The following is a 22,141-nucleotide window of genomic DNA, read 5'->3' on the forward strand; positions in this document are numbered from 1 at the left end:
TTAAATTAATCATTGAATTAAAAAAAAAAGGTATGTAATTTCAGAGGCCCCTCACCGTATTTATGAGTAGTACTGCACTGAAAACTTGAAGCTGTTACAGAACACTGCATGAACCTTTGTGTGTAAAAAACCGATCAACAACAGAAATACTACAAAACACGATTTTTGATCCAACGGCAGAACTTGCAGAAAGTATTTGTGAATGACCAGACAGAATTTTGCACATGAATCAATCCCATCGCAACCCCCCTTTCCAATGAACAGTACTTTTAGAAAACTAAATTAAAAAAGGGTATAATTTAAAACAAATATTTTAAAATATGATTATTACCAACGTTCCATGTTAGAATTAAAACTAAAACTTAGTACATGTATCATGCGATAAAATAAAACTGTTTTAGAGATGCATATACATGGTTAAAGAATACAATCAAATACAGCAAATAATATGCAAATTTAGCCAGAACCTAGCACAAACAAAAGATATCACACTTTGAAACTAGTAAAAAACTTACTAGTTCAATAAAACAAACAGGCAGTGGACACTATTGGTAATTACTCAAACTAATTATTAGCATGACCCCTCACTTGGTAATGAGTAATGGGGAGAGGTTGAAAGTATAAATCATTGTGAGAAACGGCTCTATCTGAAGTAAAGTCATTTTTGTGAGAGAAGTAATTTTCCATGAATTTGATTTCGAGACCTCAGATTTAGAATTTGAGGTCTCGAAATCAACCATCTAAACGCACACTGACAAGGTTGTTTTTTTCTTTCATTATTATCTCGCAGCTTCGACGACCAATTGAGCTTAAATTTTCAGTTTTTTTTATTTTGTGCATTTTTTTGAGATACACCAAGTGAGAAGACTGGTCTTTGACAAATAATAATAATAATAATAATAATAATAATAATAATAATAATGCATTTATAATGCGCCATCTATCTAGTGTACAAGACCCTATTCCGAGGCGCAGATACATGTACTAATACCAATAGTGTCCAGTGTCTTTAAGACATAGTACCTCCAATGTAACTACATAAATGAGCAGTTGCCACCACCAGACAACCAGCTTGTTTAACAAAGAAGTACTGAATTTAATTTGAGAATCTCAACTGGCTACCAATCAATAAGAACTGACTAGAGTAACTGTTAACAAATAAAACCACCAAGTAATATAACAACAAACTGGTACTAGGTTTTGTGTTTTTAAATGAAGAACTGTTACACCCGGTTCAGACAGTCGCTCCAGAGTCATGCCGAACCAAATAGATTAGGAGTGACTCTAAGTCGACCCAATTGCATTTTGGTTTCAGGGGAACTTAACATAACATTTACATTAGGTTCAGCTCATGACAAGACCGACGTCTGAAACCAAGGCGCTCCAGAGTCGTTCCAACTGACTGCAACAGTTGATCTTTCGACTTCTAGTGTGTACAGTCGCTCCTAACTGTTTCAGACGTCAAACTTTACATGTACTTAATTCAGAATTAATTCAGGCGTGCCCGTCTGAAACGCGTGTAACTTTGTCAACTAAAGCCTACTGGACTATATACACAGTGTGAGATATTAAATTGTGCAGCAGGAACAAAAAACAGTATAAAATATAATTTCTCTATGCACACTGCTTTGATCATAAACTATGGGGAAATAAGACACTCTACTAACATAAGATTAATTTGTTAATATAAAATAGTACATACAAAATTTGGGGAAAATAACATTTTGAATGCTGGCATTTCAAGTTAAACCTTCGAAAAAAAACAAGGAAAATAATACTTGAAGAAGAAAGTTAAAGAGCAGTGGGTTTGAGTTTATGGTTACATAACATCGGTTGAAACTGCGAATGCGATACGAATTTTGACATCACAAATTTGCAATGAATATTTGAGCTGTGTTCAACTCCTGCGAAACAGTTGCTGTGAAAACAGTCATGTGACATCAAATTCGCTTCACGTTCACATGGAGTCTGCACCGGGCTTAACTTGCAATTTATTTTGATCTCTCAGTCTTATACCCTAAATTAACATTGAGATAAATGCAGTGTTTTTAACTGCAGAGAAATAGGGTCATGGTTCAAGGAGGAACCTGATTGGGTTCCAGCAGATTCCATCAGCACCAAATTTTGTCCATACAAAAAATAGTGTAAACTTCCAAATCAGGACACCTCAAAAGGCATCAAAATTTAAGCCATTCTGACCTTTTTTGTAAGCATCCTGAGCATGCCTTCATGGACACTCGACGCTCTTGCTGATGCTTGAAATGTACTTCAACAAGTCCTTTTTATTTCTCTGTTACAGTAAGTGGGTTTGGTTTCTTATTTTTACTTCTCTGAAACTGCCTGACCCTATAAATTCAACAGGACATGCTTGCCTTGGTGAAGAAAAAAAACATTCAAGAGATTTCTTGATAAGAGATGTATGCAATCGTAAAGAAAGAAAAAAATAAAAGCAGCAGTACTGTCTACATGAATCAACACCTTTACCAACTAAATGCATTTCATACAAAAACATACAGGAAAATCACCTAACTGTACATATATTTCAAAATTAAGCTCCTAATGGTATAAGGCAATTACTGTTAATAAAAAATATGTACAACTCATACAGGAAGATTGAAGCCCGGTTCATATTCGCGCGAATGCCAAGCAAATTTTGACGTCTTGCTTTTTTCGCAGCAAAAATGTTTCGCAGGTGAATTTGCAACGTCAAAATTTGTACCGCATTCGTATTTGCAAGAAGTATGAACTGGGCTTTAATGTTACATGTGGACCTATTTAGAAATGAATACTAATTTTGTTGTGCAATCTATGGTACATAACTAGGTAATTTTTACATTGTAGCCCCTATCACACTTTAATCCTGAGAATCTCTGTGTTAAGGAAAAAATTTACAAAAAGATTCTCTGGATTAAGTGGAATGTTCACACTTAACTCTTTAGGGCTAAAAATTCTCCCGGTTAACAAACCCAGTGATGCACCTTCACTTTCAGTTAGGTCTTCCCCATTTCCATATTATTTGGTTAAAGCTGATACAAAAAAATTCTTCCGGAAATAATACACAATCAGCCCACTCTAAAAGCCGATGTAATTATCCAGTAATAATATACAAGTAATAATATACAATGAGGCATAGACTTTCTACAATAGTTGTTACCATGAAGACTTCACTTGGGTCTGAGTTGTCTCATTAAGTTGAGGAGGGTAGCATCCGGTCCGGCTGTGCGCAGGAACGGATGCTGAAGGAGCTCAAAGGCAGAGGCTCGCTGGGTGGGGTCGCGTACCAGCATTCTTTCCACGAACCCTTGCAGTCTGGGTGAGGCCTGGGTTGGGGAAGAAAGGCAAGTAAAGGGATGTTAATGGTATTATTTTTTTATCTTGAACGAGTCTAAATTTAAAATAAACAATTGATGGTTTCATGGACTACAGAATATGGAGAAAATGAATACCATGGGAACACAATGTTACAAAAATCAACAAAAAACTGTGAAAACGAGTCTACCAATAGACCCCCAAATCAAAGGTGATTTGGGATTTTTCCCCAAAAATTTGAATCCAAGAAGCTTTACTGACAGTAACGCTTCTCAGATTGTGTATTCCAATTACAAATTTTTCTTCCTGCGTGAACATGACCGCTCCAGATTTTTAGCAATATCGCAAAAATGCTACCACCTTTTGAAATGAAAATTACGCAAGTTAGTTTTATGGTATATACATGTATCTACAACTAGAAAGGATTGAAATAAACCGTGGGTTCCAATTACCAAACCTATACAATCCATTTCAGAAGCAATCTCTTACCTTGTGAGGATTCTTGAGTTTAGGAGGGGGCATGTCTCGGATGCGTCTCATGGCTTGCAGTGGAGGCTCATTGAAGAATGGAGGCTCACCGTCCACCATCTCCATTACCATGATACCTAATGACCAAATGTCAACCTGTGTAGGGTAATAAACGAATCCGATTAACAGTCGACAAGATGTACCTGTGTAGTGAAGACTGTGCTGGGATATGGCAGGCCTCGAAATAACCCATAGCACCTGCAGCAAATGCCGTGGTGCCCTGTGTTTTTGCTGTGGTGCCCTTTGCAAAGTTCCAATACAAATTAAAATGTTCCTGATAGAGGTTCCCCTTTCCAGAGGGAAATTGCTGTGCCCCTTCATCATATTCAAGATCGAAATTCAAGGCCTGAGATGGTGTAAAATTGCTCTTCCATAAAACAAAGGGCTGAATGTAATGATTCAAAGATGATGGAATGTGAAAGAGAAATAAAACAAAATGTACCTCTGGTCCGTACGGTAGCCGTGAGATCACCTCTGGAGCCATCCAGTACGGGGTGCCCACCAGCGACTTCCTCTTGGGCATGTCTGACGACACTTGGGCACAGAAACCAAAATCGGACAGCTTGACCTGTGGGCAGGAGACAGGAGGTACTAATAGTTATGTCAGGGGTGAGAGTCATTGCTGATGAAAAAGTCTGAAACTAGGACTCAAATATGCAAAGTATGTTAAAATTACAGCATTTCAAGCATGTCAACCTTTTGGTAACCCCTTGGGTTTAGATTTCACAAAACAGTTCAGATGCTGGACAAACTTTCACCAGACAAGAATTTATTTTACAGGAGCAGAATTAAAATGGGTTGCACAAGAAGTCAGAGAAAATCCTTTTCGTTTATGTGTACATGTAAGTGTACTCTTGAAAGAGAGTTGAAAGATAATTATCACCCTCACAATCAATGTTTTTTTTCCACAAAGATAATACACAATTTGGTATTTAATTCATGAGAAACACATAAGAACACCGGGCTTGTCCAACTGTGAGTTTACTGGCCTGGACACTGAACTCACAGACCTGGTCCAGTGCTAATTTTAAGCCCTGATTCCTTTTTTATGAATAGACATCAGAATGCTCACAAAGGCATGGAGTACAACAAACTGATGTTTGATAAAAGTGTTTACCTTGCCGTCATGTGTAAGCAGTATACTATCGCTCTTAATATCTCTGTGTATGACACCTTGAGAATGTAGAAATGCTAATGCCTTCAGGATGGCCTTGCACACATACGCTATCATCTCCTCCTCCAACCTGGGATAACAACAAAGATTTCATTCATTAATCACGTATGTAAATCATGTTCAAATTTCTTTTTTTTGTCTTCACACTATGCAAGAATGGCGTGGCGTGTCTTGGCTGAGCGATTAATAGTTTCTGATCAGGAGAATATCGGTTGAAGTCCCAGTCGTGACACTTGTGTCCTTGAGTCAGATAATAATATCATTTCTGCTTTGACCTTCAGATAGGTCAATAAACCATAGGTCCCATGTACTAGGAATGAACACTTAACCCCTGCTATTCTGGTACACATAGCAAGTACCTTTGTTTAAAGGTTTCCTCAGGCTTGCAAGCTTCAGTGATTATTTAAGTTCTATAATAAAGACTGCTGTTAAGGTAAAAATGGATGCCAACATAGGTTCGCCTCGGTAGAAAGTGCTTTGCCCGAATCACGAGTTTTGTCTACACCCATTTGCTTTAATGTCCAATGACATTATGTTTCAAATTTCACTCTGAAAGAGTGTCAAATAAAATATATATATTGGAAACTGATTGAATGACAACATAGAATTTGACCATGCGGGCCCGTCTTTAAAAACTTGGAAGTGCCTACTTATGCGTGTGGGTGACAATGTCCGTGAGGGCCCCTCCTTCTAAGAACTCCATTACAACCCAGAGTTCGTCTCCTACAAGGTAGCTGTTGTACATCTCAACGATGTTGGCATGCTTGTAGTCTCTCATGATCACAACCTGTACATGGGATAATAAGAACAGAGAAAGGGCTTGTTGACTAACATGTCAAAGGAAGAGGAATCATTTCAAATCTGAGATGAGTGAAAAGATGTTGATACCAACAATAACCGTCTCAATGCACTTTACATTAGTGCCTTGGTCTTTTGGCCAATAACTCTCCTAAAATCTGTCTCAGCTCCCTGGGGAGTATGACAACTGCATGTTTTTTCAAACACAACATCAACCCCTCACCGGTACCCATTAATACCCAAACGCCAATATCAGCTGAGTCTGAATATCTGACATGTGTTAGCCGAGTAGCCTTTGAGTAGAATATTTTTGCTGGAATTGGGAGAGCTTTAACCAGGTACAGACGTTAAAAAGTCTGATTCATCTCATCCCTGGTTAGGGTTAAAGATGGGAGCGCCATGTCACCGACATTAAAACAATGTTGCCTCTGTTTGCTAAGTTTGCTAAGTTAGTCATGAGAGAATACTGACCTCATTAAAAAGCAGCTCCCTCCTCTGCTGTTTCCTCAGGTCCATCTTCTTGACCGCTACCTGACGTCCGCTCCCTCTCTCCGTGGCGATGCACACGATCCCAGTGGAGCCCTCTCCGATCTTCACAAAATGGTCCAAGTGATGCCGCGGGTCGCCCTGATTGACCACCATCTGCAAGGCCGCCCTGAACTGTTCATGTGACACGCGCTGCTCGCCGGCCGGGGTTGGGGTGGGGCCCTGGAACCCTTGGGGAGGTGGTTGCTGTGGGTGCTGGTGGTGGGGACCCGGTTGCATGTTGGGCCCAGGGTCACCATTTGGGCCACCGTTGGGTCCCGACTGAGGTGGATGACTCTGCTGATGGGGGTTGAAGTTATTTTGGGGCCCTGGGTAACCGGGCTGACCTTGTTGGGGATGGTGGGCATTCGGCCCGTTGTGTGGCATGTGGTGACTGTCGGAAGAATGTGAGGAAGTTGGGGATCGGGGATGCTCGTTACGATCTAAACTCATGCGGGAGAAATCGTCCACTGGATAGTTCTAGAAAAATGAAAACAAATACAACTTTGTGTTATTAAAGATCAATTTGTTATAATAATCCCAATAACATTAGCATTAGCTTCTTTTACCATCCATGGTACAGCTTTAAGTCTTGTTTTAAAGACAAATCAGTCATGGTAGGGTGTCTTGCCCCAGGATGCACATGCCACAAATGGGCCCTGAAACCATATCCAAACATCATTCAAGCTTATGCCAAGTGCACTACACTAAACCCTACCATGATCCCAAATGAATGCTTCATTAATTTATTAAGACTCGCAAAGAAGATCTATTTGACCATTCTTCCATATAATGTCTATATTGGGTTCCAACAAATTGTGCTAGTTATATAAATCAAATGCGAGGTGACTACAAGAAATACAGACATTTCCAACTATGTTGTAGTTGTCCTTCAGGCCTTGAAAGAGACCATGGGCACTGTTGCCCTGGTCTTGGCCTCAGTGCCCTCTTCGAAACTTTCCCAAAGACGTTAAGACTTTTCAAACAAAGCCGCCGAAACTTACCGATTGTGGATGCTGCCTTGGAAAAGTATTGGAAGACTGAGATGAAGGCGGATGCCCCACGCCTCGGTTATCGCCTCCTGGGCCCGGCTGCCCCGGATGCTCACGAGGAGAAGGTCCCCTCCCCTGAGGTCCTCCTGGGTGTCTGGCCGAATGGTTCGCATGGTTCATGCCTGGATGGCCGCCCTGTGGCCCGTCGCGCTGTGTCATCGGAGGTCCGCCAGGATGCCCACCCTGGGGTGGATGCCCTCCTTGGTGAGGTGGAGGTCCCCCTTGGTGGGGTGGTGGCTGGCCACCAGGGGGTCTGCCTTGGAATCTCCCTGGTGGTCCATTCTGACCATGGTGCTGGGGAGGGGGTGCTCTCTCTGGTCCTCTGTTGTCTGGTGGTCTCCTGTCCCTATCCATTTGCCTTGAAGAAAAATAGCCAATACAGTTTTAAGTTCTACATATCACTCATGACTCTATAAAACTGACTTTTGGGCGACTTTTGGGTCACTGGAGGCAGCAGACTAAATGGTCCTTTTTGCGGCTATGAGCGTGTTTGCACATGCTCACTATTGCAAGTGTATGTATAAGCATGCAAACTACTTGCGAGAGCTGTGAAAAAAGATCGTCCAAATGTCTCCCATTCAAAGTCCACAAATAAGCTGCTCGCTGTTACATGCAAGCGCTTCCTTGTTGTTCACCCTAAAACATGCAAAGGAAGTTCCTATACCCTGTAAAAAGGAACTTCCTTCGTTATTTTCCAGACAATGTCAAACACCAGATGGCAATTTGATCACGACAACCCTTTCATTTCCTGCTCTTTTGACAATAGACCATTCTATTGCCGAATTTGGTTGGATAACTGTGGAAAGCCATTAATGCAAAACAAAAACAGATAGCTACTAATTGTAATAATTCAACAGAAATATTCAAACATAGCGTTTAAATTGTTGAAAACAAAACAAGCGACCATGGGAGATATTTTATTCAATTGAAAGTTTGCAAAAAAAATTATGAATTTGTTCAGAACATCCACTAACACCATTGAGTGTTTCACCAACAATCAGCCATCCATGCCAACCAGCTCAGTTTGTTTATCATCAATGGAAAGGTCTGTACACTTGTATGAATTTAATGAAACCAACCTTGGATCTGGATGCCGACTGCCCTGACCTGGCGCATGTCCATCTCTTGGTGGCTCCCTTGTCCCACGCTGCTGCTGCTGGTCCAATTCCTGTCTGTTCCCGAAGCTCTCCGACCTACTATTATTACGGTTGTCTTTCGGTGGTTCCCGACCGTGGCGTTGCATACTGCCAAGGTCATTTACCGGTTCCCGCCCATGGCGCTGCATACTTCCATGGTCGTTCGCTGGTTCCCGACCGTGGCGTTGCATGCTACCTTGGTCTTTCACAGGTCCTTTTTGTTCCACCGGCCAGTCATAGTTTGACTTGGGTCTCTGCCCTTGTTCATTCATCCCTCTCTGTCTGTCCATTTGATCATAGTTCCCCTTGCCTGGTTCGCCGTGCTGGGACTGGGGTCTCGGGGGCATGTTTCTCCTGTCCATCGTACCCCCTCTGTGGTTTGGATCCCTGTGGCGGGGGTCGTATGAATTACCATGGCTGTCCATTCTGCCTCTGGCGTGATGGTCTGGGTAGCCCGGGTCACCCCTGGGTCCGGGATGTCCCCTGGGACCTTGTTCTCGGGGCAGCGTTGAGTAACTTGGCGGAGGCTGGTCGTATGGATGCGATGGTATCCCATCACCTTCATGTGGTGACTCCACAACCTAGAAAAAAAGAAATTTAAATCTAGATTCATTTGCATAATAAAAAAACTGGAGCACATGCCAACGCAGGAAGAAAAAACCATAATAGGAATACACAATCTGAGAAACTAGATTCAAATTTTGAAGCATAGAAACGGGTATCTCTTTATATCAAGCGCATTACTTTAAAGTGAAATGTTTCTCAAAATGCTATATACTACCGAAAGCTGCTGTAGGCTTCTAACCAAAGGTTGTTATTGCCATTTATTTTAAGAGTGATTACCAAACTAAACCTTCCCTTTAATTCAGGGATGTGATAGGCAGCTGAATAAAAACCTGAACTGTGAGCCAAAAGCTTTAAAAGCTTAAAAGCGCAACGCCTGCTTACATACATTTAATCACTAGACATACTTCTACATTTGGTTTTAAAAGCCTTACTTTCCAATTTGTGGTGTGCTCTACATGGTTTTATCTTTATGGTCTAATGAATTTGGTCTTAATTATAAAAAATCGAAAGTAAAACAAAGGTATTTCCGGAGAAATCACATCCCTGTTTATGCCTTACTTACCTGTGGTTGCTGTTCTCTTCGTTGCCGTAACCTGGACTGGTTCTGATTCCGCAGTGAGTTGGATCTAGCTACTGATATCTTCTTGGGTTCAAAGCCATTGGATTGACCAACGCCGGTCGGTGAGCTTGGACCACGGACAATGTGCTGCAATAAATGTACATTGTGCATTTATAAATATGGATGATAAAAATCAAGTTTGGGTTATTATGAATGTCAAGTTGTATTCAACAAATACATACTCTGTAACATTAATGGCAACAAAGTTTCTTCCAGCAGACCAAACTCCGATGCGTTTTCTCCCAAACAGTGGTCCGCTGGACAAATGCTAAAACACCAGAAGACCAGTCAAAATTCACTCCAAGTAGTCCAACTGGCTAGTTCAGTTTCAAAAGCTTCCCTTACATCATTTGAATTATGGACAGTGAAAAAGATAATGGACTTGTGAAATGCCGAGCTAATTGGTCCTGCTGGCACCTCACTACAAAAGTTAAGGGCAAACCCTACTCCAGGGCCAGCCTCTGATGCCTTGGTCTTTCTGCCCTTTAAAATGTTTCTAAAAGACTCCAAGATTTTTTAATGGAAATGCTCTCAATGCCACTCAATAGATGAAATTCCAGGCCAACGACTCCTCCTCAAACTTACCTTCAACCCGGTCACTTCTGTTGGAGTGATGAGCGACGGGTCCACAATGGGGCTTGGCCTCTTCTCGTCAGCCCCAATGATGTTGGCCCACTGACGGGGAAGCCCCATGTACTTTCCCGAGTCGCGGTCATACCCGGTGTGGACGCGATGCTCAAAGTTGTCTGGCTTCGAGATTTCAATCCGCAGACCTTTCTTCTGTTTCTTGAACATTTTTCTGTGAATGTTAAAAAGAGACAATGGTAGAGTTAGTTACTTAAAATTTACAAAGTAAAAAACTTTCAAATGTTTGTGCTCCAGGAAATTCTGTACAATGATGTGTTGTACAAAGTTCAAACAAGAAGTACACAAACTGTAGTATCGCCTCTTTACTTCCCTCAAGGGTTTTTTCTCACAGAGACCAACCACTAGTCCCAACACACAAACCATCCATCCACTTTTAAAGCAAAATTTCTTTGCAAAAAGTGAACTTTTGTTCCGTTGAAAAAAAGGGGGTTTCACCCGCAGCCTACAGTGTGAGGATTTCTTCACTTCAAGACTTGGTTTAGTACTCAGAAAGCAAGTCACACAGCATCCCTCTTCCACAAAAGATTCCAAAAAAGCAGCTGACGACTTCCAATAATCTACATCACACAGAGCGAGGAATCTAGCCAAAGTTCTGATATCTTCAAACGCCCTGTCTACTATCCCATAGAGTCACTATGGTGCATATCAACTGTCAACTGCACTCAAACTCCAAGTGAGTATTACATGGTAGCTGTATGTTTACACTGTTTCATGGGACATTCTTCAGTCCCCTGATAGTCTGCGTCTCTGCTTGGTATCAGCACAGCAACCTACTGTGAACTCCAGATAAAATAACTTGGAAGCTCATGGGTGTTTCGTACATGATCAGAATAGAGATCTCGGCATGACGGATGACCCAAAGGTCAGAGGTGACCAAAGCAGTCTTCTCAGATTCTGTACATGTTTGCAAAAGACAGAGCGTGGGCTAACCCTGGTTTGATTACAAGAAGATAGGAGACAACTGTTTGGCAAAGTATTTGTATGCCTACGTGTTTGCCTACATGTATTCCGCATTCCCCAACAAAATGTTATGTACTTGAACAAGGACACACAAGGTGTGCACCAAGGTTCTTCCTATTAAAACATCTGAAGACCAGTTTGTTTACTCTTAGGAATGTAGAATACCAGTAGACACACTTTTCCAAATAGTTGTCTCTCCTGTCAAAATCTTCAACAAGTGGCCCGACTGGCTGTTTCAGTGATTGAAAAGCAATCCTGATTAATATGAAATATGGACCACCAGTGACAAAAAATTACAGACGAGTGAAACGTCAAGTTAAATGGTCTCACTGGCAAGTCAATGGCAAACTTAAACTGATCTCATTTAAGGGATAAGACTCTGGTATTTCTTATCAGCAGAGTGTGGGTTTGAGTCCCAGACGTAGGAACTACTTTCCCATTGCTTTGCTTGGATGGCACGTTGAGCCGTAGGTTCAAGGATTGTCAGGGTATGAACCCCAGTGTTTCTGGTTCACATAGCAAGCAGCCTTGTTGGCTTACAGATTTCAAGCTACAGCGATTATGTTTAAGGCATCCTTGGTTCCATTCCAAGAAATATAATATAAAATATAATGTTACTGTACTTGATACCCTGTCAGAGAGGATCCACATTCTCATTACCAGACAAAAATGCCACTTGATTCATCAAGGTTGAGCTTTAACAAGCTCTGCTCAAATAAACAATGACAAGGGATAAACACTGGTTATTATCACACCCGAGAAGAAGGAAAAGTATATCAGATATTTAGGTTGCGAAATGTGCGCCATCTGATAAAGTTACATGTAAATATACCATTCACTTGTGCAAAGAAAATTTATGGAATTTCCTTAGTGGTTATAAAATCCGCCTTGGTTTCCGAGTAAATGTACTTTCAACAATTTTCCTAACAAAAAAATATAAGTGTTGTGTGCATTAAAAGCATAAATTCGTCTAGCTTTGCTTCCAAGTGCATTGTGTACACAATTAGAAAATGCGTTGAATTGAAATGAAAAACCAAGTTTACAGCACTTTAAAACCATTTGATTGCAAAACAGAGAGGGACACAAATTACAACCTGTTTATTACTGAGAATGATTTATAGAAGAGATCTAAAAAACTGCACACGAGATACATATATTGTTCAGTATAAATTCAGTAAACACTGACATCGATAGTTTCAATGCTGCCTGTGCCCATGGTAATTTTATCTGGCATTGCTTTCAAGTCATTATCTAAGTTGAGCATCTTTTAGGCAAGTTATGATAATACACAGTAAACCGCAATCATTGGACGCAGTATGAGCATACATTAACCCTGATGCAAATTCTCAGGGAGATGTGTTACCATGTATTGTTAATGTCAAGAAGATCCCAGATTGATTATGTCCATCAATAATGCCACTCCTGTCACGTTCACATCCACAGACTATCCATCATGCAAGATCAAGACTTATACATCAGCCTCAGATCTCACTGTACTATGTGTAGTGTAATGTGGGTCATCCTCCAGACACAAGATAATGAGGAGTCTTAAACTATTCCTTCAATAAACAAGAAGTCTCAGAGCCAGGGACATCTCTCCCTCAATGTGACGACAGACACATTTGAAATTGGAGCGAGAACTCACTGAGTAGAGGGATGGGATGATTAATCATGCAGCCAGATAAAACAACTGGATAGTTTGTAAAATAATCCAAAGCTACACATTTAAATCAAGCGTTGAGTCCTGACAACAGAGGGTTGCCAGGGTTTCTTTTTAAAACCACCATGTTATGAATTAGTAAACCAAACTTCCGTTTTTCATGGCTGAAATTTTTGGAGGGAACTCCACAAGACTGCAGGGCTTGTACAATGTAACGTAGGTCATTGTTTTTACTGGACCAAATCTTATTTTTCAAGTCCAGTTTTAAAATGAGTAAATGAGTTGAACAAGCACCATGAAAAGATTTAATCTCTTGTATCATGCTACATGCACTTTGAGACTGATGACTCAACTTAATTTACGAGATATACACTGTAGTGTCAAAATTTTTAAAAAGATTACATAATAAGGTTACTGTTATTAGTCATTTGAAAAATACAAGACCAATGGACAAGGTCATGTATTTACTGGCACAACACTGTATTGGCCTCAGGCCTGTGGCCCAGTGTTAATTTCAATCCCTACTTTCAAGTGTTTAGGTACAATTTGTCAGATGTTGGTAAGTGAGCAATTTAAAGTACATTTTGACACTCCATCGTACTTCCTAACTCTGACTAAGTAAAACCTTGATTCAGTTAGCAGGATTACTATTAATGCTCCATTTTAATATAGTGTAATCCGATCATACAAGTATTGATTGAATTACATATCTCCCCCAAGGTTGTTAAAGTCTTTAAACTTGTTTACTGGTCAAGGTCTCGAAATCTCAAGGTATGTAAATATAGGAGACAGTTCAATAATCATAATCGCACAAATTTGTTAAGTCTAGTTATAGCACAGCCTTGGAAGGGGTCCACTCGGTCCCGAATTGCTTTTACCCTCTAGCGTATTTTTATTAGAAATAGTATCAAAGATAAGAGCATGGTCAGTCTTGGAAAAATCAGATGGAACACAGAAACAATTGGATTCCTGTTGCAAGCTTATTGCTGTATCTAATCCATATGTAGCAAGATTAAATCAAATTGAATTTTCACCAGCCTGTGAATCTTTAATTTCTGGTTTAATTAATGATCAATACCATGCTCAGCAATACCAGTCAATTAAATTCTGAACATTGAAGTTTATCCCAAACATTGGACAATTGGGTTTTACATGTAATCATGCTGTCACCATCTCGGTCATGTTCCCTCTTTCCAATAACAGTAGTGAATGCTTACATTCATTGCGCATGGCACCAGACTATTATTTCGTCTAGCCTCAATTTGGTTACAATGAGTTGGAATGGGGTAACATCAAGATGGCCACACAGTGATAAAGGTCTATTACTAGCAGGGGAAAATCGCTGCCATGGTTCAAAACGAGATGCAAACAAAAGTGAGGATTCAACGCCTCATCAAACTTAGCAGCTCTTGTGACAACTTCAAACTAGAAACAGATTGTCATGTACAGATGTTTTGATCATTCACTTTGGTATTATAAAGCACACATTCTAATAATACATTAGTCATTGCGCTACAGCAAAGCACGTATATGTACAAAGATTTTAAACCATAAATTTGTAAAAATAAAAATACTTTTGTGTGTGTTCATAACTAAACTACCCAGAAATACAACAACAAAACAACAACTTGCAAGTACTTATTTTTTGTACACCGACATCATACTGTACATTCAACACCATCTCCACTGGCTGTTTTGAAATGGTTGGTACGTTACTGTAGGTTATTACAGATTACATTGTACTACACACCTATTTCAGTAATCCGCAGATTTAATCTCATCTCCTGAAGTATTTCCTGTTGGACAAGATTACAGGAAAGCCCGGAATTTCCTATTAGAAATGAACGGCCACAGTCAGCGATGGTAAAATCAACTCCATTTTTCCCACACACACTGTAGGATCCATGTACCTTTTATATAGTACACAATGCCTTCCACTTGCTTAAATAATCTCAGTTTGTGGTTTATGGTTCACCACAGACAGGTTAAAAATAACAGAACTTGATACCACGGCCATTTCCAATCAACCATGCTATTAAACAAACCCAACTCTACACACAGACAAAAAAAACATGCATGCAACCTGTACCACAACCTTGTGGCATGAACAATTGACTGCAGTCAAGATCAGGTTTGTATCGATGTACACGTACATTTTCTACATCGATACATGTACGTGTACTTTTACTACAATGTACAGAAAGCTATTCCTGCTGGTATTGTAATCAAGATTCAGGACAATATGCCGAATGTAATACTATCCGCAGTGTACAGTGCTAAGCAAATGAATTAATAAATCAAACTTGGTGAGAGTTTCTCTTCCATTAAAGTATTAATCATACATGTAGGCTACTTGACTGGACTGTTTAATTAGTTAAAATGAAAAACTTCACTTCACTTTTTGTTTCTTCATTGTGTAAATGCAAAGATGGTTTATAATTTTTTTGTTGGTAATTTGACCAACTCAAAAAGCAGAGCTTGTAAATGTAATTATTCCCCAACTGACAGAATGAAAGCTACTCTGAGCACATCATTTTTATCCGTTACTTAAACGAAGGACAATTTGGGGAATAAAAAACGAGTGTAAAAAACAAAACCTTTTTTAAAAATCAAGTAAATTATTCCATCACATTAACACAACAATGACTCAGACATAATTTTGTCACTTACCGCCACCACGGCATGAGGAAACATTCACCATACCTCCTACACATCTCAAAAAAACTTTATCACCCACTCCTTTTTAAATTTCCAACCCGCAGCATGACAAAAGTTCCTCATCTGTTTATGACATTCCTTACATTATGAAAACTAGACTTGTAGACAAATTTGAGGCCTACTGAAGCAGTTCCCACTCAGAAGAACAAGTGGGAAACAGCTAGGTAGTCTGATCATCGAGAAAGGACCATGGACGTCTCAGTAGTCTGTTGTGTTTCCACTGCTTGGGTGTAGAATGAAAGCAAGAGAGAGACTTGGGGTTGGGCCAGACTCATCAGTCATGATCCAAACCAGGAACCTTCAAGCTCCTGATGTATGGCACCCATTATTATGCACCTACATGTAGGCATGGCATACCAGTCAGGACTTAATACCTTTGGGGGATCGGGGTCTTGACCTCGAGGTCATCAAACCTTTTTTCAGGACTCTTTATTTATTGTTTTACAGAGAGGAATGAATCTTTTTGCAGTTCACCCCTGAAGATTGAAGGTGTAGGCAGGGGTCAGTGTGGCTGCCAATTGGAAAACATACATTGTGTACACATGTGCTAAATTTACTTTCTGTAGACTGTATTTAGTAGAAAACCACATGAAATGAGAATGGCTGCAACCAATGGTTAACAAGGACTGAGTGTAAATTCATTAGGTTTTTGTTACTGCCAGTTTATGTCAGATTTGTTTTGCTCACTCCTAGACAACTTTTTTTCTAGACACAAGTGTAGCCTACGTTTAATACAATGTATCTACTTCGCATGAATGTCAACTCAGCATTTCTTTGATATTGATCACCCAATCAGTTGTGAATGTGGTCATGGCCTTTCCTAGTTAATATTAGATGACCATGATGGCAAGATGTCTGGGGTTGAAGCACCTGACACCCATGGAGCAATAAACTAGCTGACACCATACGCTCCACACCAGTTAATACCAGGCTATTGTAGACCAATACTCATAGGTTGGGTATCCTCAGCTCAATTTCATAGAGTTGCCTTTAAACACAAACAATTAATAAGCTAAGCACAAAACAATTGTGCTTACTGCCAAAGGGTTGCCTGCCAAACATACATGTATGTATGCCAATGTCGTTACATGTTAAAGGATTCGGGTACTTTTTCAAAATGTCCACAGACATTTAACTTTACACGGTTTGAAGATAATGATAGTAGAAAGCTTCCCTTCAAATATTACTTACTGAGGTGCTGTAGTGCAATTTTTGAGAAATGAGTAAAACAAGTCACAAACTAATTTTCGTCTCAGTGAAACAAAAATTATTTTAGCATGTAAAAACCCATTAACCAGAAATCAGTTATGATATTATATCAAAACATATCATAACTGGTTTTAATACGTTTTTGCATGCTAAAATTCAGACAAGAATTATTTTCATGGCACTGTTTTACTCATTTCTCAAAAACTACATGTACATGTACACCACCTCAGCAAATAATATTTTAAGGGAAGCTTTCTACTATCATTATCTTCAAACTTTGTTAAGTTTAATGTAAATCTGTGGACATAGTGTTTTTTATTAGAAAAAAGTTCATAGACCCTTTAAACTGGTTTCCTGCTCAATTTTGCTTGGCTAAAGGTTTGCAACATTCTCTGCCTGAGCAGCTCCATGCCTGATACTTCACAGAGGCAACAGAGGCGATTGCCTCCGTTGCCCCTTGCCATTGCCTTGGTGCCCTTGAAATGCTCCAGTAGAAATTTACAATTTCCTCATAGGGTGCCCTTTGCCAAAGAGAAAATGCCTTGGTGCCCTTGTCCTTTCAAAAATGAAGCATACAGGCCTGCAGCTCTATGTATGAAATTGGGCCCAGGACATTTATTACATGTGTATTTCAGTCCCTTGCAAACACTCAGACAGAAATTGTACCTTGAGAATCGTTGCTGTATTACTATTATCTGAATATAAAAGCATGCCTTTATTAAAATTAAAATAAAATTCCCGTTTGTAAAAAATATCTACAGCATGAATACAATTAACCTTTTCTTGAATTAATAGATCAGGCTATATGGCCTACAGAATAGGTCTAATAATAAAAAATGTTATGGATTACATTTGTAATGGCACTTCTCACTCAGGAAAACCGATCCAGGCGCCAACACAAACACAAACAGAAAACATCATACAAATGATTGATGGATATTATATTGCAGTTAAATGTATCAACGCTGTCCTTTTCATAAAGTTCATTGTACACATGTTACAGATGCCCTGGCAACAAGATGTCCAGTCAACTTGTCCATAACTCACACACTATAGACTGATTTGTCACAATTATTCCTTGGGGGAGTGTTCAGGGCTCTGGTTCACACACAGTGTGTACATGTATGTCCTCATCACAGCTCATGTTTTGGTCTCCAGCACCATCCCCACTTATAAAGGCCTCCAGGGAGACCAGCCTTCTGTAAACAGGTCTCTGTATAATGTCTTATCAGACAGCCACAAAGAAAGAATTATTCACATTACTCACTACAACTGGGTATTTTCATAGCAGAATCACATGAACAATGACTGCTGTGTATCACTTTATAAATACATGCACATGTACAGACAAGCTGATGGGTTTACATTATGTTTAGTTAGTAATCTCTCTCAAACAGTGGTCCACTAGCCAAATGCCAGTTTAAACACATTATGGGGACCAGTCAGAAATATCGCCAAGTTAGGCTGATTACGTTAAGTTCAATGTTGAAAAGCATCCCTAAATTGTATTTCATTTGAAATATTGCTCAGAGGAAAAGCTGACAGACCATAGAGCAAGGATCAGACAATGACAAACTAAACTGGTCCTGCTGGCCAGTCACTAAAAAAGTTAAGGACAAATCCTAAACTTATAATTGTTCAAATACATGTAGAAGTACCACTCAGACTGATCTTACATGTACACATGTATGAGCTAGGGTTTTTAATAATAATAATAATAACCCGTTTTTATATAGCGCTTTTCACACCCGGAGGGCGTCCCAAAGTGCTTCACATTATTACCCCTGGTCACTGGGCCTTAAATCACTCCTTAAACCATCTCAGCTCCCTGGTGGGGAGTATACAGCCTTGTGCAACATTAATATGCACTACTCGGCTAAATCAATCACAAGAACCATCTCTGCCCTCACAGGTACCCATTTACCCCTGGGTGGAGAGAAGCAATTATAGTTAAGTGTCTTGCTCAGGGACACAAGTGTCACGACCGGGATTCGAACCCACACTCTGCTGAACAGAAACACCAGAGCTTGAGTTCGGTGTTCTTATCCACTCGGCCACGACACCCTATTAATATATATAAGTTCTTTTTCCATGATCAGATTTTGCAAAATTTACAATCTTTCAAATTCATGGTGAAACCCTTTACTAAGCGCGTGTTCTAGTGTAAAAAAAAAAGGAATGTGAACAGCAGAGATTTTTTTTTTATAATAGAAAAGATAATTTTTCAAGCAAAACAAACAAATTACAGTGTATTACTGTGGTCACTTCATTATGTACATGTATGGCCTATATAATAAAACAGACTGCCAGACATTTGAAGATCATAGCCTTAACTTGTTATTTTGGCAGCTTTTAAATCTACATGTACTCGCAATAAGCCTCTTTTTATTGTGGTCATGTGACTTGTTGTTGCTGGTACTAATTATTCTTATATAGCAAAAATTATGTGAACTGACACTTGTTGCATTCAGCAACATACATGTACTGGAACTATGTAGGTCGGGCCCTTACAATAACAAGTACATTTTTAATCAATTTTTTAACCATCTAAGTACATGTATGTACGCGTACTGTTACAGGTTCATGCCGGGTCCATTGTATGTGATGCGAGACAAATATACCAAGATAGAATAAAATCATTTAAAAAAAGTTAAGCTTAACAATACAGTTTGTTGTATCCTTGGGCTTGGCCATCTGCATGTGTATTTGTATTAGAAATGTAGTACCCAAATCACTTCGATGGTCATACTTCTCCACATAAAATCCAGTACATACACAGCACTTTACCTGATTTATGAGTATGTTTGATTGAAAGTAGCTATCTTTTGGGTCTAGCTTAGAGTCCTAGTTAGATTTAGATAAGAGCCAGCATGGGGCCAGTAACCGTGGTCAAGTGGTTAGACTGTAGGACTTGCAATCACAAGGTTGTGGGTTCGAATCCCCCAGCTAACCGCTGATTTCACAATGCAATGACAAGAATAATTATTGTCGTCTAGTTACTGAATCACAATTTCTTGATTTGTGCAACTCATAATAATAGACATTAAACCAATGTTTGTATGAGAGAGATTGGCTGTTGCCAGCTTGGTGTTTATATCCCCTTGAAGTTGTGGGAGTTTGCTGAGTTCCCTTGATGGGAAGATCATCTAAACAAACAAAACAAACAAACGGTAAGTGTAACTGGGGCTCTGTACTCATTTTGTTAAATGTTGACATTTGCATTTTCAAAATGCAAAATTCCCCAAAAAGCAGCAAATGACAATTCTTTTTTAAATGAGACTGAGCGAGCCCTAGGTAGTCTATAGAAAAGCACATTTCCATTTAATTTTTCTGTACACACAACTGTAACTAGTCAAAAACAAAGAGGAAATTACAAAATCACAAAACATTCAACGATATAAAAAGAAGAGGATAACTTTCCGAAGTTTCTTTATCATCGTACACATCGTATGGCACCACCACTTTTTCATCGAATTTACCTCAATGAGATATCCCTTTTTGTAAAATTGAGTGAAAAAACCTACTATGCATTTCACACAGTACACACCAATCACAATCGCACATTCACATTTTGATTGACAACACCGGCAGATGAACCGAACCGAAGCAAAACCACCACGACCACCTAGCGGAGGTCCAGCATCGTCCCCTCAAAAACATTCACAAAAACCACCTATTTTATCAATCAATTGCCGATAAACAAAAAAAAAGAGAAACCTTACCTTATGTAGACGAAATCCCGCCACAACGCATCAACGTGAAATGGTGTTTATAAAAATCCTGACAAGTCGAAAACTTTGGAGTCCCCTGTGACTCAAAGCTTCGGAATTGATGATGAGTTCATGATGCGTAATTTCATCCCATCCAAATGGACGCCCTTCGCCTCTCGCTGGTACCCTTGCACTAAACTTTTGAAATTATTTATGTGGAATTTTACTGTGCTGGTCGGCAACCAGTGAGAATCGTCATCCGGGAGTTTTAAAGGTGCGGGATCTAGACTGGTGCCGCAGGTAACTCCAAAGTGCACTACAAACGCGTAGAAGGAGTTTGGCGGTCATTTTTCAAGAAAACGCCGACCTTTAACAGGTTCTCAGAACACATGCATTACAGGGAGGTTACAAAATGTTTCATAACAAACAAAATTGTTATAGCGTTTTGCTTTTTAATCAGTGTAGTGTACGTTGTCATCATTAAAGCAACTGACCTCTATTTCCAGGGAAGCTTGTGTAAGTTCAGTTGTGGTTCACCTTAGCTCTATATATTGTTTGATAAACCAACTTTACAATAAATTCTGTTTACTTTTTATAATAATTTGTTATAATAATTTTAGTTAACAAAATCCTTGGATCCATTTTATTAATTTTTTTTACCATAAAATATTATATTAAATAGCTGGGTGTTCATGCTTCAACATGCTTCGCACAATGAGCAAAAGTGAAGCGAATTTCCCTGTGTCGCAATTGGATTTTGGAAAACAGCGCGTAAAACAATCATGATTCTTCGTGTCACATAATTCACTGGGCATTTGCTTGAATTGAAGTATGAACTGGGCTATTTCGACTCCTTGCACAAAAGTGGAGTGCACCACCATGACCACACTGCATGCAACATTTCCACCATTTTGGGAGTCTATCGTCGACTCCCATTCCCAGTGGTGGACGTAACCCTCCTCCCGACGGCGAGGAGGGTTACAGTATCGCAACTACAAAAGGGATGTGGCATTGAGGTAAAAGGAAGGGGTTAAAATAGTGTTGAGTTCTACCTTCACGGTCTGACTTAGTGGATTCTACGCCTTGTGTTACATTCCATTTCATATGTTCAATTAGTTGCGATAACGTAACCCTCCTCCTGGCGGCCGTCGGGAGGAGGGTTACGTTATCGCAACTAATGTTCAATCTGTGACTCACTGGTATCCTGCTTATATTTGCTTAGCAGAAAAACTTCTATGAAAATGATAGACCTAGAACCAACTATGACAATGCCAAAGTTGAGAATTTTTAACACTGTGATTAATTCCTTTCAATGTTTCTTCACTTCACAGGCTGTCTATCAAGTAAAGTGGATTGTGGCAAACTCCTCATCACCCAATGATCCAAGAACGTACTGATTGACAAAATTGATACATACATGACTGTTGGTTTTACCTGCCAGAACAATGGCCAGCCGCCACAGCAAACTGCAACGTCAGGTTCTACAGCTCTATAAGCAGTTCATGCGACTAGCTGAACAAAAGCCAGG

General features: G+C 39.7%; 1 protein-coding gene across 4 annotated transcripts; it reads right to left on the reverse strand.

Annotated features, from left to right (window-relative positions):
• Positions 1-1,417: 1,417 nt before the first annotated feature.
• On the reverse strand, positions 1,418-20,771 carry LOC117291527 (serine/threonine-protein kinase PAK 4-like). Of its 4 annotated transcripts, none has more exons than XM_033773314.1 (11): positions 20,626-20,771; positions 10,294-10,507; positions 9,652-9,795; positions 8,466-9,103; positions 7,339-7,744; positions 6,281-6,814; positions 5,662-5,798; positions 4,955-5,081; positions 4,280-4,405; positions 3,799-3,933; positions 1,418-3,320 (listed from the first exon to the last, which is right to left on the reverse strand). In XM_033773314.1, the coding sequence occupies exons 2-11, from the start codon at positions 10,501-10,503 to the stop codon at positions 3,165-3,167; spliced, it is 2,613 nt and encodes an 870-aa protein (XP_033629205.1). In that variant the 5' UTR covers positions 10,504-10,507; positions 20,626-20,771; the 3' UTR covers positions 1,418-3,164. The 4 variants fall into 4 exon arrangements, with proteins under 4 accessions (XP_033629205.1, XP_033629197.1, XP_033629215.1 ...); XM_033773306.1 differs by lacking the exon at positions 20,626-20,771 and adding an exon at positions 15,647-15,952; XM_033773324.1 differs by lacking the exon at positions 20,626-20,771 and adding an exon at positions 14,727-14,799.
• Between the last annotated feature and the right edge of the window lie 1,370 nt (positions 20,772-22,141).

Source organism: Asterias rubens, chromosome 1, assembly GCF_902459465.1.
Source record: "Asterias rubens chromosome 1, eAstRub1.3, whole genome shotgun sequence".
Taxonomy (NCBI): Eukaryota; Metazoa; Echinodermata; class Asteroidea; order Forcipulatida; family Asteriidae; genus Asterias; species Asterias rubens.

Bases quoted from the DNA above. Each gene is read 5' to 3' on its own strand.
- LOC117291527 (XM_033773306.1), bottom strand. From the start codon at position 15,690: ATGTGTAGGAGGTATGGTGAATGTTTCCTCATGCCGTGGTGGCG. The intron at 5,799-6,280 runs GTCAGTATTCTC...TCCCATGTACAG, and splicing joins GGGAGCTGCTTTTTAATGAG to GTTGTGATCATGAGAGACTA. The intron at 5,082-5,661 runs GTAGGCACTTCC...TTGTTATCCCAG, and splicing joins ATTGTCACCCACACGCATAA to GTTGGAGGAGGAGATGATAG.